This window comes from Pezoporus flaviventris, unplaced genomic scaffold (genome assembly GCF_033815535.1).
Source record: "Pezoporus flaviventris isolate CSIRO_AGI_PZ_B2104156 unplaced genomic scaffold, CSIRO_AGI_Pfla_v1 ptg000188l, whole genome shotgun sequence".
In the NCBI taxonomy this organism is placed as follows: Eukaryota; Metazoa; Chordata; class Aves; order Psittaciformes; family Psittacidae; genus Pezoporus; species Pezoporus flaviventris.
Genome location: NW_026892736.1, coordinates 42,998 through 60,056, shown reverse-complemented (window position 1 = coordinate 60,056; position 17,059 = coordinate 42,998). Strand labels below are relative to the sequence as shown.

At 46.9% G+C, this 17,059-nt stretch overlaps 1 protein-coding gene across 3 annotated transcripts in view; it reads left to right on the top strand.

Moving 5' to 3' along the window:
- LOC133262089 (spermine oxidase-like) overlaps window positions 1-17,059 on the top strand; it is a 57,650-nt gene that overhangs the window by 26,530 nt on the left and 14,061 nt on the right. For all 3 annotated transcript variants that reach the window (XM_061441009.1, XM_061441010.1, XM_061441008.1), the window contains exons 2-3: window positions 6,695-6,929; window positions 11,888-12,114. In XM_061441009.1, coding sequence (XP_061296993.1) covers window positions 6,722-6,929; window positions 11,888-12,114 — 435 coding nt within the window. In that variant the 5' untranslated portion in view covers window positions 6,695-6,721. The remainder of the gene's footprint in view (window positions 1-6,694; window positions 6,930-11,887; window positions 12,115-17,059) is intronic.

The window sequence follows — 17,059 nt, the reverse complement described above, 5'->3', positions numbered from 1 at the left end:
CCTCTTGTGCTGCTGCCCCAGAGCTGGATCAGGGCTGCAGGGGGGATCTCCCCAGAGCACAGCAGAGGGGCAGGATCCCCTCCCTGAGCTGCTGCTCACGCTCTGGGGATGCAGCCCAGCACACGGGGGGGTTCTGGGCTCAAGCGCTCACTGAAGCTGGGTCATGGGGAGCTTCTCTCCACCCAACACCCCAAGTCCTTGTCCACTCAGCCTGTGTTTGTGCTTGGGCATTGCCATGACTTAGGTTCAGAGGTAATTACATCTATTGTGCTCCATCACTAGAACACTATGTAGAGACTTGAGACACTATAATACCACATGTGCTCACAGGCAGATCCGTATTGCGGGAGATCCCCGAGGTGCAAAGGCCACAAAGTTCCATTGTGACAATCTGCCCATGTCTATCGGACAGGCAGGAGCATTCCCACCACCACAGCCCTGTCTCCTGGGGACTCATAAATGTCCATGAGAGATTGGATCCTGATTTAAAGGCTTCAAGCAGCCTCCTCTCTGTGTGTAGTGAGAAGCATTTCAACAGCTGATTAGTGCCACTGTTAAAAATGGACATTTCTGCTCTGAATTCTTCCAGCTTCTGCCCTTGGTTGCTCAATCTCCCTTTGTCTCTGCTTAGACTGAATTAATCTTTGGTGTCAAGGACTCCCTGTTTGCAAACACTCGGAGGCTGTGATGCCAAACCTGCGTTATAAACACATGTGTGTGCAGTGCCTCTTCATGTGTTGATAGTAGCTTGAATAGCACTCTTAAAACAATAATAAGAAAGTAGTGTGTTTATTTCTTGTGCATCCATTTAGTCTTTCAGCTGAAATGAGGGCTTCTTTTTGCCCCAGTTCCTTTCAAGCACGCACAGTATTGTTTTGGTTTCTGGTTAAGGATGATGAGTAATCCCCATCAATTGAAAACCTAGAGGGAATAAAGTGATCCTGGTGACTTTTGGCTGGTTTGTGTTGGAGCTGCTTTGTCTGTGTGGTCAGCAGGGTGTTTGTGTTGATGCGTTTCTTACCCTCCAGGCTGGCTGTTGATGTGAAGACTGTCAACTCAGCACTCTGCACAAGGACTAAAGCATTCAGGCAAACAGTGTGGTTAGGAAAGAAAACTGGGATCTTGTACAGGAGTCTCAGAAGAGCATGTGGAAATACAGCCCCTTCTGGAGGTGCAGCTCATCTCAACCTCATTTTAGGTGTAAAAAGCCTTTTCTAGATCAGTATATCATGGTATTATGAGGTGATATGTCAAGTGAAAGAGTTCTGAGGTTCCCAGTCTGCAACTGTGAGTCCCTGGAGCCTCCAAGTTGGACTTGCTGTGCTCTGGTCCCATAATGAATACTCATTAGTGGACGGCACGCGTTTTGGTTCTCCTGGAGTGCATCCTCTAGTTTAGTTTCATCTGCAAGGAATGAATCTGGTTGCTTTGATACCACTGCCCAGCATGAATGAAGGCATGGGAATCGTAGAATGGGTTGGGTTGGAAGGGACCTTAAAGCTCCTCCAGCTCCAACCCCTGCCATGGCAGGGACCCCTTCCACTAGAGCAGCTTGCTCCAAGCCCCTGTGTCCAACCTGGCCTTGAACACTGCCAGGGATGGGGCAGCCACAGCTTCTCTGGGCACCCTGTGCCAGCGCCTCAGCACCCTCCCAGGGAAGAGCTTCTGCCTAAGAGCTCATCTCAGTCTCCCCTCTGGCAGGTTCAAGCCATTCCCCTTGGCCTGTCCCTACAGGCCCTTGTCCCAAGCCCCTCCCCAGGTTTCCTGCAGCCCCTTTGGGCACTGGAGCTGCTCTAAAGTCTCCCCTTCAGGAGCCTTCTCTTGTCCAGGTTGACCCAGCCCAGCTCTCTCAGCCTGTCTGAGAGATTACCCTGAAGGGATGACCATTGCCAGAGGGGTGCAACTGGATGATCTCTAAGGTCCCTTCCAATCCAAACCAGTCTGTGATTCTGTGATGAACTGGGGTGAAGGTGGGTCCCATCAGATATGACTATGTTTGTGGGCTGTTGAATAGTGGGAACTCACAGCCATGGCTCCTGGCTATAAGGTAATCCAGAGTGTGATAGGAAGCCCAAGGGGTGAGGAAGGATGCTTTTTTGTAAGACAAGCCAATCCTGATGGAAAATACTCCAGACAGACCCCAATCAAACTAGACAAGCCTTTACCCACGCAAGCATTGTTTTCAGTATGTTGCCTTCCCTGAGTCTTTGTGTCATCCCAAAGGATAGTACTGCAAGAGTGTTTGAGCTAAGAATAGCAGATTTCCTTGAGAAATGGTCTTGTTTATTTTGGTTTTGTATTTTTAAGTTGCTGGAGCCTTGGTGACCTTTTCCTGAAAGGTCCTCAAAGAATAGCCTGGTCTGAGAGTATTGTAATGCAGAGAAGAGCTGTGAACTGCCTAAATTCTCTGGCTTCTTCCTTGGGCCCTGCAAGGCTTTGTTGACAAGATGAGAGGAAAATACCATGAAGTGGACATTCCTCTGAGCTTTATTACTGTTTCTGCTGCTTTAAAGGTAGGGAAGGTAGGGTAGCATTTGCATTCATGCTGTTTCTGCGTTGCCATTGACATAAGTAAAGGCACTCTATGTAAAGGAATATATGCAGAATGTATCTTTAATAATAGGATGAAACACAAGAGTCTGTTCAACATTATCTCTCAGTTATTGCCAGGGTAGTGCTGGTGTTAAGTCCTGTTCACAGATGCTGAGGAAAAGAGCCATTTCCTTTGGAGGGTAACTAAGATCAGCAGAGAGGAAGGGATGGGGAGCTCATAGGATTGAAGCGTACAAATGCCAGGAATGGAAACCCATGATGCTGGGTTGGTAGAATGATGCCCACCATAGAAAATATATCTCTGCAAAGATTTGTCTGCTGGAAACCTGTTGTGCTCAAGGGCTTTTTTGGGCAAAGGTTGTTTTGAAGGACTTTTTAAAGGTATTTTTTGAATCAAGGGAACAGTAGTGAGAAGGGATGAATGAGGGGGAGGCAAGGGCAGGGTGGTGATAAAGACGGAGAAAAGGGAGCAGATCTGGAAGAAGTGATTAAAATATAATGAGTCACTGATGCACAAGAGGTAAGAGGCTCAAAGCTATATTTTTAAGACAGAAAGAATATGTGTATTTGGGTATTTCTTTCTTGTGGGTAACCATAGAATCATAGAATAGTCAGCGTTGGAAAGGACCTTAAGATCATCCAGTTCCAACCCCCCTGCCATGGGCAGGGACACCTCACACTAAACCATGGCACCCAAGGCTCTGTCCAGCCTGGCTTTGACCACCAGTGCCTGTTAGTTGTCTCACATGAAAGTTGTGAGCAAGACAAAGCGAGGGGGAGTTTTAGTGCAACTGTGACTTAGCTCTTGGACCCAAAGTCAAATCACAGCCTCAGGGAGATTCACTGTACAACAACTCACACACTCTTTCAGAAAGAGAAGAAGCAACCCCTTTTTGGCAATCAGAAAGTCAAAAGCCAAACTAGCTGTGTGTCAGAGGACCCAGTAATACTGGCTCAAGCCCTGGCTGGTGGCTTGGCAAGTATTGAGGGAGAGCATTGCATCTAATGTGTTTTATGTGCTTGTCTTATAAGCCTAACAGAGTGTATAATTGATACTGAAATCAAGTGTAGTGGGGATTCATATAATTATCTCATCTGTTCTTTCCACATGGAGCATGGATCCTGGTTGGAAAGCTCAAGGTTTTGATCAGTTTTAATTGCCTTCCCCTGCTGATTGTACAGTGCAGGTTGTTGGCTTATCAAGGGTGGGTTCTAAACAAGGACTCTGTACACACAGAATACCCTGGCATTGTCTCATCCATCTGGATGAGCCACCTAATCCACTATTAAAACACTGCAACAGGAGGGGAGGGCAAGAAATTGAAGCTTTCGTGTGACGAATTCACACAAGTTTGCTGAAGCCAGGATTAGGAAAGCTGTGCTTAAAGACCTGAGCTAAACCAATTCCGTTCTATAGGATATAGATGGCAGAAAAGATGTTTCTTTGCTTTGTCAATTAAAATACACGGATCAATGTGTTTCCTGGAGACTGGCTGAGAAGTGGAGAGTGTCGTAGAATGTCTATGGGTTGTAATAAGTCCTGAAGAGATGAACTAGATGATCTTAGGGTCCTTTCTAACCCTAACCATGCTGTGATTTTAGTAAGAGTCGTTTCAGCTGTGGGTTTGTAATGGCTCACAAAGGACTAGCCAGGTTAAGATTTATTTCTTCCTGAAATAGAGATGACTAGGATTATATATGAAAGTCCTTAGCACCACGGAGAATATGAACAGGGAATGAGTGTTCAGTGTTTCTTCCACTATAGTTTTGAGGGCTATCCTCAGTTTTCATCGCATAGCAGTGTTGAAACCACCAAAAGAACATGAATGTTTGCAGTAGGGTAACAGGCTGTGGAGCTTCTCACCAAAAATGGTTGTGAAGGCCAAAAGTACAGAGGGATTCAGAAGGGAGTCGGCAAATGCATGGGGGAGAAGTCCATGGGTTTCTCAGGCTCAGAGGTCCAGACATTAGTGCTATCTTACAGCATCCATATTGGATCCCTTACTGCTGGAAGCTGGTACTTGCAGAAGAGGGTCATTCCTCTTTGAACCAACCCCAGGCTCTTCAGTAGGACTTAATGTGGCATCTCCTAGGTACCAGTTAATAACTGTGCTGCTTTACCCTTCATATCCTGGAGGCAGACTTCCCTGAAGCTCTGAATAGCAAGACCCCAATATTTGTGGCCCATATTAAAGATCTGAACCCAGAGAAACATCACTTCCTAACTTGTTAGATTAAAAGTCAATAAATGGACATGCTTGGAAAGGGAGGTAAAGGACCAGTGATGGACAGGGCTCAAGCAAAGTCCTCAAGAGGAATGAATCGGCATCAAAGCCAAGTAGAGGCAAGTCTTGAGGTGTCTCCAGCTGGAAACTTGACCAGCTTGCTATAGGGAGGAAGCTTTGCATCCTCCACCTCTCTGCCTGCTCCAGATTGTCACTATTTCTTGTGGAACAGGGAGGAAATCATTCACTCCTGCCTCTTGTTGTATTGCTTTCAAATCCAGCTTGCTCAGAAGACCAGTGCCTGGGTTTGGCTGCTCACAGCTTTTCTGCTTGTCAAGCTGACAAGAGTTGTGACTCTTTCCCCATGGACTAGAAAGCATCAGATGCTTGATGTGTTTGACTTGAGCTTGGAAATAACTCTCCAAACGCTAATGTCTGGTTCCCTATGGCAAGGATCTGCTAGCTGGGATGTGTTGGTCAGGAGAAGAAAACAGGGAGATGATTGATGCAATCGCAGGTAGAAGTTTATATCTCAACTGCAGCCAGAGCTGGCTCGGTGTCACTTGTTGTGTTGTTCAGTGGCTGTTGGAACTGTGTTGGCAGGGGCAGAGTTAGTTACAGGGCCCTGCACTGCAAGAGAGACATTGAGGAGCTGGAGCAGGGCCAGAGAAGGGCAGTGGAGCTGGTGCAGGGCCTGGAGCACAAGTGTGATGGGGAATGGCTGAGGGACCTGGGGGGTTCAGTCTGGAGAAGAGAAGGCTCAGGGGGGACCTGATGGCTCCCTACAAGTGCCTGACAGGAGGATGGAGCCAGGAGGGGCTGGGCTCTGCTCCCAAGGAACAAGGGATGGGACAAGAGGAACCGGCCTCAAGCTGCCCCAGGGCAGGTTTAGATGGAGCTGAGGACCAATTCCTGCCCCAGAGGGTGCTCAGGCATTGGAACAGGCTGCCCAGGGCAGGGCTGCAGGCACCGTCCCTGCAAGTGTTCACACAGCGTGGAGACGAGGCCTCAGTGCCATGGGGCAGTGGTGGCCTTGGCAGTGCTGGGAATGGTTGGACTGGGTGAGCTGAAAGGGCTTTCCCAACCTGGTTGATTCTATGCTTCTCTATATAAAGACATCCTATACTGCTGGTCCCTGATTAAGGTTTAACCTTAACCATGGGCTCAGGCCATGAGCTTAAATAATGTGATGGGACCTGAGAGCTAAGGATGTACATGAACAATAGGATACTGCTTGGAATAGCAGTCAGACACATTGGGTAGGTGGACATAGAATTGGAATAGTGAGGGCTGGTATGGGTTTGAACCACTCTTCATCAAAGCCTGAGGCTGATCCTGATGTGGCAGGACAGGGGTTACCTCCCGTGGCTGAGTTTTTGAGCTGGCCCTTGTTGGCTTTCATCAGTTGAAACATTTCTATCTGTACCATTTCTATAATGGCTGGTTTGATCTCTGATCTCCGTGCTTTGAGCTAAATCCTCTTTACCTAGTCCCCTAGTTATCTGATCTGCAGCTTATGCTTTGTGGTTGCCACAGAGGCAAAGTGAAGCTTCATCTCTGTGTTGTGGGACTTGTCAGCACTGGGCATGAGGTTTGCTTTGTCTTTGTCTTTACCACAAAATTGCCACTTTTGGAGGTTATATAAAGAGATGGGAGGTAGAAAATCCTTTGACTTCTCCTCAAATAGTCTACATGGTACAAGAGGGTGGGGATGTCTGGAGCCTCCAGCGCTGTTGCTCCAGTCTAAAATGTTGGTGCATCCCTATTTGACCTCAGTTATCCTTACACATCCCACTTTGACGGCTGGGTTTAATTCACACGTTCCCTTTCTTTTCTGCTCCTCTTCTTTGATTTTGAACTGCAGAGGAGAAGTTTTTTGCCCTGATCAAAGCCCTCGTGTGCTTCTTCCCCTTCAGGTTCCTTAGAAAGAGAGCTTGGACGGCATGCAAAGTTGTGACATATCTGCAGACAGCACGGATGATCCTCTCAGTAGTGGCCTACGGAGAAAGCGACAGCCTCGAATAGTGATCATTGGTGCTGGGCTTGCAGGCCTCTCAGCAGCCAAAGCGCTCCTGGAAAGCGGCTTCACGGATGTAACTGTCCTTGAGGCGACTGACCGCATCGGAGGCCGCGTGCAGAGTGTGAAACTTGGTAAGAGCAGCCTTCGGGGAGCCCTTGGGGGGGGTTTGCTTTGCTCTGCTCACAGGGTTTAGTGCTGTCATGAGGTTAAACTCACTTTAGCAGTGTGCTTTTCCAGCCAGAAGAAGGTTGGTTGAGGTGGGATGTTGGTGCTTTTGGAGGTGGGTGGTGAATCTGAGCCATGCATCTCTTTGGAGGTTTGTGCATCCCTTCAGTGTGTGCATCTCTTCGGAGGGAGGGCTGCTCCAGACCCTGTGAAATAAAGCTGTCAGTGACTTATCACTGGTACAGGGAGTGCTCTGTTTAACAGGGCTGTGATTAGCTGTATTGAGAGAGTTTTCACCAGTGGTTTTGAGCTTGACTTGATGAAGAGCCATCAGTGAATCTGGCTGGGGAAGGGCTGGTTCTCTGTGACTTCTGTCACTTCCACAGGAGCAAGCTCCAGCCTATTCTGTTTCACAAATAGCCCCATTCATTTCCCTAGGACTAATTTAGTGTGTAGGGCACCACCCACTGTGAATCAGGCTGCTGGAAAAACCTCTTCAATGTACCCTTTCATCCTGATTTGCAGCTTTCCTACTTCTGGAGCTTCCTTTCTCGGCATGTAATAAAGGTGCAGACACTGGATGTTTTAATCCAGCATCAGTTGGGTTTGTCAAATCTCTAAATGCAAAACTACTGGGACAAAAGTTGTACTCAGGGAGACTTTCCGTGCTATCTAGAAGGGTCTTGCCTGTCTCTTCTCTGCAGGAGGCAAAAAGCTCTTCACTTCTACTGAGTTGCCTTCCTGATTTCAATTACCTAGTTCTGTTTCTGATCCCACTCTCTGTGTTGTTAACTCTGGCCTCTTGCTGCCCTTCTTTCTATTTATGTGTAGGTGCTTGCATCACTGACCCTGTTTTACTCGGTAATAAACAGCTGTGTCCTATGAACTTGCAGAAGGGAAATGAATGTGAAGGCAGTCGGACAAATCTAACCTCCAGGGTTGGAATAGGGCACTCTCCATGCTGCCGAGACTTGGCATAGAGGTTGGAATGGGAAGTGTGTCCTTTACTCACAATACTCTGGATTAAAAATATCCTGGATCGTGTCTGCAGGAGGAGGGAAGTGTTGAAGACTGGGAATCTTGAGGGAGAAATAAATCGTGTTGTCAGTGCACTTGTGGAAATAGTGGTGTTGTAGTGGTATTGAGACCAATTCTCTCACCTTTGCACACCCTCACGTGTAACTCATGTCTTTGCTGGGAGCATACCTCCTGTTTGTTAACTAATACGAGGCAAGAGCAGCCTGGTGGAGATCTGGCAGTTTGTAGATGCGATTTGCAGAGCAAAGGACTGGAATCCAAAGTCTTGATCTTTTAATGTCTTTCCCATCTGTCTTATCCCCTACAAACTGTCAGTGACACTGTGGGTATGGACTGCAGTTCTCTCCCGAGGTGGGTCTGTGTTATGGCCCCTTGAGTGCTTCGCAGCTTCATGTGTCCTTCAGTTAAACAGTCTTGAAGCTGTGGTGGGTGGTGATCTACACAAGCAGCATAGACTCAGAACTTCCTTGTTCCCTGGTGCAAGGGCAAAAAGGGCAGCATGGTCCTGTGCTGTGTTCTCTTCTGTGCTACCTGCTCATTTCTCACAACTGGCTCAAGCTTACAAAATCCTTTTATAGAAGTGGTTCTTCCAGGTCTTCAGCATAGGACCATTTGGATCTGTTTGTCTGGGGTACTAGAATCCCAGGTTGGAAAAAACCTCAAGGATCATCTGGTCCAACCTTTTTAGGCAAAGCATGACCTAGACCAGATGTCCCAGCACCCTGTCCAGCCCAGTCTTAACAGTGTCCAATGCTGGGGAGTCACCACTTCCCTGGGGAGATGATTCCAATGACTGATTGTTCTCATTGGGAAAAAATATTCCTCTTGGTTCCAGTTGCAGTCTCCCCAGCAGTAATTTGTGCCCATCACCCCTTGTCCTTTCCATGGGACTCCGTGTAGAAAGGGATTCTCCATCTTTGTAGCCACCCTTTAAGTACTGGAGCATGATGACAAGGTCTCCATGAGCCTTCTCTTCTCCAGGCTGAACAAACCCAGCCTCTGTAAATGTCATTTGGAATCATAGAACAGTTAGGGTTGGAAAGGACTTCAAGATCATCCAGTTCCAACCCCCAAACGTTAAACTTAAATGTTAAACATTTAAACGTTAAACTTTTCTGGCCATTCCCCCGTTTGCACACTTGACTAAAGAACTGATTTAAATCTTCAACAGAGCTATGGTAGCACCTTCTCGGGGTTGTATCTTGACATTTCCGCTCTCACTGAGCCATGCTATGTCTTGCAAGGAACAGGAGTTCACCTCAGCTGCACAGAGCATCTATCTCCTTGTGCTGCCAGCCCAGTCGTGGCAGCATTGGTTTAGGGGAGGCAGAGCCCTGGTGCAAACCCCATTAGTTATGAGACTCATAGAATCACAGGATGGTTCAGGTTGGAAAGGACCTTAAAGCTCCTCCAGTTCCAACTGGATCCATTCAGCACAGGGGAATTTTCGAGTTTTGCTTCATCATTTCTAGCTCAGGTGAGGCAGAGGGTTCGTGTGTTTGTGGGTTCTAAGTGTATTTCTTGTACATGAGATAGAACACCTGTATCCATGATATTTCATGACAGGATGCTCAAGGATTAGTCAGGGCTGCAAAGTGAAATGGGAAAATTCCCAAGTCCTGATACGCAATCTCTGTGTTCCTTTGGAAAACTGCTGGCATGGTATATTGTTGTGTGAGGATTAATAGGAAAACTGCCTGTTTTGTGTGAGGATTAATAGGAAGCAGGGTTTTTTCCTTTCCTTGTGGTATTGAAAGATTCATTGGAAGTAGATTTGCATTGAGACCAAAGCCTTTTAAGGCCCTGAAAGTAAATTAGTTATCTCTATTTTAAAAGATGTTATTTAGTTTTACACTTCAATAATTCAGTGTGTAACTTACACCGGGTCCAAGTGGCTTATCTGCTTGCTAGCAACGATAGTGAGCTTCTAAGTCTCGCAGCTAAGAATGACTATTCCTAATTTATTGCTATTTGCTTGTATTCCTCACTGAAAACAGGAGAACTCTGAACGCAGCATGGTTGTTACCAAGCACCAAGACAGTGAGAGGAAGATTTCTTACTTCCAAAGCTCAGGTGCCCCATAGATAAAGAGAAGGAGAGCAAGCTGACATAAAGCAGCATTGCTGCTGCTGATCTGGCATGTGAGGACTCGCAGGAGGATTGCATTAACAAGTGGCTGCCAAATGCAGTATTTATGAGCTCTCTACCTTTGGCTGCCAGGGCACAGCAGTTGTTTCCACTGGGCTGGGTGCTGTGGGAGTGTAGTGGAGTTTGTGGTACCTTAAATGCTCACACTCGATGCTGTTTGCTCTGAAGCACATGCTTTGTTTTAGGGACACGTAGAAATCTTGTGCTCCCCTGACCTATGATGCATATTTTGAAGGGAGATCAGTGTGTTCCTTAATGGGGAGGTGGTTGCGTGCTTGAAAAACAAGACACATGGAGCTTCCCTTGGAGGCAATATCTTAGAGCAGCATTTCCTGGAGCTCTCACCCATTACTTAACTGCATTACAGCAGAGTGCTGCAGTGTCATTCTGCCTGAGCATGTATTTACATGTTAAGCAGTATGTGATGACTGATAACTGCATGATCCTTTCTTCATCGAGCAGGATCCTATTAACTATAATCAGGCATTCACACACATGGGCAGTGAGCGGCACAGCGTGGTGCTGGCTGGGATGCTGGGAGAGCTCAGCTTCAGTAGACTTGAAATCAGCTTTGGAGTTCTGAGAACCTGTAAAACTGTGGGTGGAGGACATGACCCAGGCTTAGTTTTAGCACCTCCTTTGTGCTCCTGAACATGTCCCTGTACAGCCTGGCCTTGGACACTGCCACGGATGGGGCAGCCACAGCTTCTCTGGGCACCCTGTGCCAGTGCCTCAGCAGCTTCACAGGGAGGAGCTTCTGCCTAAGAGCTCAGCTCAGTCTTCCCTCTGGCAAGATAAAGCCATGCCCCTTGTCCTATTCTTACATGCCCAAAGGGAGAGAGTGGGGCTGACCAAACTCCCTGTGTTTTGCAGGCAGAGAGTGTAGGTGATGAAGGCTAAATGCCTTTGGTGTTCATCCTGACAGTGCATCTTTCTAAAGAACCTGATTTAAGTTTTCGAAGGCATAAATAATAAAACAGAACCCATTTACTTATGTGGGGAATGGAAATGCATTTTTGTATTGCCGTTGATCTGAGGTATGCTTGTAAATAACATCCATTTTTAATCACAGGACAAGTTTCAGTGTGCAGGCCAATGATGGGCAACCCAAATTTTCCTACATCTCCCTGCTATAGATGCTTTTCTTCCTGTGTCCTGATATCCATCCCCTCCTCTTGAATACAGTGTGTGGAGTCTTTAGGTACTCTGTTCTTTCCCTACAGCTATAGTATTTATGTAAATATTCTTGTATGTCCTTTTTGCAGCAGTGCAGTGAGGTTTCTTTTCCTTCCCACTACTACAGGGCTCGTGCTGCAACATGATCAGTTCATCCTCTGCTGTTTGATCATGTTCTAAAGTGCAGGTTTGGAGACGATGACTTAGAAAGGCCAAGTAGCAAGGATAAAGCAGTTAGCAACGTCCATGCTAAGCACTGGCAAGTAGGAGATTCTGGATTCTGCCTTAAGTATCAGAGATGTGTCACTGTGATCTATCTTTATTGAAAACATCCCATCCTTCTAGCACCTTCTAGTATCCTGAAGGAAAGGTGTGAAGAACACTTCATGTTTTAGATATGTCTAGCACGTCTAACAGAGGAAGCTCACTCAAATGATGTTCAAACTTGTGTTGTCCTTGAGCAATCAGTCTGCTGTTGCGCAGGGACATCCAGGGTTGAGTGTGACCAGCTTTCAGGCAGCTGGGCTTCACTAACTGCTTTGCTTGCTTTACTCTCCTGCAGGGCACGCCACTTTTGAACTGGGAGCTACGTGGATTCATGGTTCACATGGAAACCCAGTCTATCATCTAGCAGAAGACAATGGTTTACTTGAAGAGACCACTGATGGCGAGAGGAGTGTTGGCCGGATCAGTCTTTACTCCAAGAATGGGGTGGCTTATCACCTTACCAACAACGGGCAAAGGATCCCGAAAGATGTGGTTGAAGAATTCAGTGATTTATACAACGAGGTTGGTGTTCACCTGCTTTGTCAGGTTGTAGATTTGCCTGAAACAGTAGGAATCCTTGAGAGTTACAACATTCCAGGTACTAGCCAAAGGTAGAAAACCAGCAATGCCTTCAATTCACACTTAGTTTGCTCTCATCTGCTTAACTGTACCCCATTTGGTTGTGATATGGGATTAACTGTTGTTGGGAAGAGCAGTCTTTCCACATTTGTCATCAGTTTAATCACTTCCAACAACTATTGCTGGGGAGATCCAGTCATTTACTCTAGAAAGTTGCTACCCAATTAGAAGAGCAGAGGAGGGATCAACTTACTAAACAAAGTAGAACGCAAAACCTTAGCAACAGCCAGCTAAATATTGTAGCCCTCTGACATGTTATTGATGTTATAAATACCATAGTGTGCTGTGAAGTGTGCCAAAGGCAGTGCTGTGTCAGAGGAATTGCAAGTTTAGTTGCATCAGAAGGAAAGGAACATGTTTTCTGGTAGATTCAGGCCAGTGTGGGCTTCAGTTTAAGGTTATTTTAACATCTTCTGATCAACATTCAGTGACGTCCTCTTCAGTTCAGTGTAGATAAGGGCTTCAGAATGTGACAGAAGAGCCAAATGGAAAAGGAAAACCAAACAAGTACAAGTACAGAGCCTAAAAATACTAAATAGAAGCTGACAATATGGAAATTAAAATGCATGGGGAGTGGAAAGATTAACCTCTGCTCAATATTAGGCAAAAAAGGCCAAATTTACTTTCATGTAGCTTGGCCCTGCTGCTGTCATCCTGGTAGTTCTTTCCGAGGAAACATGGGGTTTCTTACTGATTTAAGTGTTAAACACATATGAAAGGCTGGTATTAGTTCTGTCTGCTTTCACTAGGAAGATCTGGCGTTAGGTAGAGTGGTGGAGAGAGGCTTGCCAAAGTTAATTACAATTAACCTTAGAGCAGCTCCCAGTGCCTAAAGGGGCTACAGGAAAGCTGGAGAGGGGCTCTGGACAAGGGCCTGTAGGGACAGGCCAAGGGGAATGGCTTGAACCTGCCAGGGGAGACTGAGATGAGCTCTTAGGCAGAAGCTCTTCCCTGGGAGGGTGCTGAGGTGCTGGCACAGGGTGCCCAGAGAAGCTGTGGCTGCCCCATCCCTGGCAGTGTTCAAGGCCAGGTTGGACACAGGGGCTTGGAGCAAGCTGCTCTAGTGGAAGGGGTCCCTGCCTGTGGCAGGGGGTGGAACTGGATGAGCTTGAAGGTCCCTTCCAACACAAACAATGCCATGATTCCATGATAACTGTTTCCTACCTTTTATTCATGTCACTTATGAAATACCTGTAGGGGTTCAATGCAGAATGTTTAGTCCTCCAGGTAATGGGATCTGTCAGCTGATTATAATGTTGGTTGGTTATAAAGCAGGTATAAAATAGAACAAAACTCTGTGATTCTCATCATGCTGTAGCCGTGCCTAAAACCTTCAGATTTTCATCTGAGAGTGAACTTGAAATCATAGAATCGTAGAATAGTTAGGGTTGGAACTTCACCAATATCTAATGCTTGGCTAAGCACGCCCTAGATTCAGGTTACTCTTGCATACTTTATGTTTAAAAATATGCCTATGAGCATTTGGAAAGCCACCAAAAAGTCACTGTAGCCTGTGAGGGATTACCAAGAATTGAATAGGGAGCAGAAATGGCTTTTTTGTTTGTTTGAAAAGACTTTTGATGCTGTCCGGGGTCTCTGAACTGGAATCTGTGATGGGATGGCACAAAATTATTCCAGTTTGAGAGAAGGCTTATAGGAATTTCAAAGAAACCTCATTATGGAAGGAATTTAGCAACCCATGGCAGGGAGGGAATTCTTCTTGGACAAAGGTGGAGAGAATTCATCTGAACATCTGACTGAAGACAGAACCAGATAAAGCCAGGGGAGATACAGAATCATAGACACATAGAATAGTTAGGGCTGGAACAGACCTTAAGATCATCCAGTTCCAACCCCCCTGCCATGGGCAGGGACACCTCACACTAAACCATGGCACTCAAGGCTCTGTCCAACCTGGCCTTGAACACCAGCAGGGATGGAGCATTCACAGCCTCCCTGGGCAACCCATTCCAGTGCCTCACCACCCTAACAGGAAAGAACTTCTTCCTTATATCCAATCTAAACTTCCCCTGTTTCAGTTTTAACCCGTTACCCCTTGTCCTGTCACTCCAGTCCCTAATGAAGAGTCCCTCCCCAGCATCCCTATAGCCCCCCTTCAGGTACTGGAAGGCTGCTCTGAGGTCTCCATGCAGCCTTCTCTTCTCCAGGCTACAGGGAGCAAGATGAACAGCAACTGAGAGTAAAGAGGAGAGAAGGAGTAAGGAAAATACTGCAGTGGGCAGCATTATTTATGTAAGTGGAACACCACCAAGCCGCATGTGCTGCTTGGTGAGCATCCTGCCTCAAAGAGGGTAGGAAAATCTCCAGCAAAGGGAAGGTGTAGAGGCAAGTAGCCTGAAACGGGGACACAAAGATGAGCGCTAAGTAGCTTTGAGATGCAACTGATGTGATAAAGGCTATAACAAGGTGCCCAGTTTTTGAGAAATTATGAATTTGGTAAATCTGCCCTTTCTTTTAAAGCAAGAGAAAAGGGGGGCAGCCAGCGACAAGAGAGAACACCACATTGAAAGTTAATCTTCTTTACGCAGCACACTGTTAGCTTATCATTGGGTGTCTCTATCACTAGGAGATAGAAAAGGCTTTCACATTTGTGGGTTGTAAAGATGTCTGCAGCTACTGTCTGTCATAAAAAATATGTAAGGGACAGCTTAAGCCAAGAAGAGGACATCAGCCAGTTCCTAACTGTAGTTGTTAGGAGGTGCATTCACTGTCTTCCTTCCAAGTGTGCTGGTTGCAAGAGCAGTTGAGCTGCTTGTCCCAGCCTCTTTGGGGTGTCAGATTGGACTGTCTTTATTGATTGAAACAGATGGTGGTAGTTTCTTCCCTGTGCTGCATAAGAAAAGTGGGGATTAAGGTGAGCTACATGATCTCCTGAACATCTCCAGTTCACAAGTACCCATGGGTACTAGTCAGGAGCATGTGCTGCAGGCACATGTGGCTTTGGGGCCATTTTCCTCTGGCATAAAGTGCAGGGAATGTTTCTTTTGACACAGGCTGAGTCTGCCTGGTGCATTTTTGGTTTGTGTTTTGTTGTCTCCCACTTCCCCAGCATTTCTTCTTGCATTTTCATTTGAGTCTATTCCATCATTTCATGTTTCACCCTAGCTGGCAAATGCTCTTTAACTGGTGATGAAATGGGTGCTGGGCAGTAACAGTAGGAGTTTAGTCTTCAGTCTGTTTCTAGCCCCAGTTATTTTGTCACCTGGACACCACCTTCAGTAAGTGCCAAGTGCAGAGGGTCTCCCTTGAGTGTTTCACTTGGGTATGTGAAGTTGCTGATGCGGGAGCCAGGAGAGGTCTCGATGTGTGCTGAGTTTTCCTGGTGTGAAGGGCAGAGCTCCCCGGTACCTCCATCTCTTTGCCTCACTAGTTCATTTGGAGTCCTTGTGCTTTTTCCAGGCACGTGTCCAATCTTTTTTGGCTGCTTCTTCTACTTCAAGTTTGGCTTCTCTTTGTTTGCCGTAGCCTGAATGTTAATAGCTGTAGGGATGCCTCACAGGAGCCTTTATTTGGTTACATGGAAGCTGAGCAGTGTAAGTGTTCAGCTCTGCTTTTCTGTAGCGGGAAGTGCTCTACAAGAGGCTGTTGCACGGCACTGAAGTCAGTCAAGATCTATCAAGAGCTTGTGTATGAGGTGACTATTCCTCCTCCATATGAGAGCACCAGCAAAGTGAGCAGTGCCTGTAAAGAAGGTCTCCAGTCCTGCAGAACTGCTACCTGGGTTTCCAACCACACATTGGCAAGTGATGCAGTATGAGAAACAGCATCGAGCCTTCTGTTGGCAGGACAGCTCTCCATCCACTGCTGTTTTAAGATGATCCTTAGGCTGTGTGCTGTGTGGGGCTGGCACTGATCAGGGTCCCCATCGGTTCATTTAGTTAGTCTCTCAAAGGAAGGGGGCACCACCACTGGAAGGTTCTACAGTGATGTCCATGCCATGTATTCATAATATTCCCATGCTCCTCATCACTCCTGCTCAGATAACTGGGGGAGTGCCCAGAGAAGCTGTGGCTGCCCCATCCCTGGCAGTGTTCAAAGCCAGGTTGGATGGGGCTTGGAGCAACCTGCTCTAGTGGAACTGGATGAGCCTGCTTACGCCACATCTGCACAACCCCTCAAAGTGATGGAAATGTTATCTTTGAGGGTAGCATCTGCACAGACATCAGTGTCTGTGTGCAGATAACTACTGGGAAAATGTGAATAGGGATGATCCATCTCAGGGTTGCTCTTCTGTCCCTGCTAAGTCCTCATGTCTCCCCCCAAAGAGGTATTTAAAGCCCAGGTATTAGTGAAGTGTGGGAGGGAAGTGGTGAGCTGGATAAGTTAAATGCAGTGAAAAATCCTCCTTCTTTGCCTACCCAGGAATGTCACAGTCCATCAGCCAGCCTGATAACCAAAACCTGCCTATTTTTACTTGGGCTTTCCAGTAAGGATCTGGTCCCTAAAGACCTGCTTCACAGGAACCCTCCCTTGAACAATCAGCTTACTCCTGTGTACTTGCACAGCTTCTGGGGGCAGGGATGCAGCCAAAGCATGACAAAGTTTTCCACCCTTCTCACCCCCACCCTGTGCTGGGCTTTGTGCCATCCCCAATTAAGCTCCAGCGCCTTGTGTTATCATCGAAAGCAGGACCAAAGGGCCACCGAGTGTCACTGTTCCTTCCCTGTCCCTCTATTGCACTGACAGATGTCTGGCCTGGTAACAGCACGGACCTATCTCCAACAGGGCTTTTGTACTGACCAGGGATTAAGTCACTGCAGTTTTTAAGCCAAGTGTGAAAAAGACAATGCTGTGGCTCGTCAGCGGC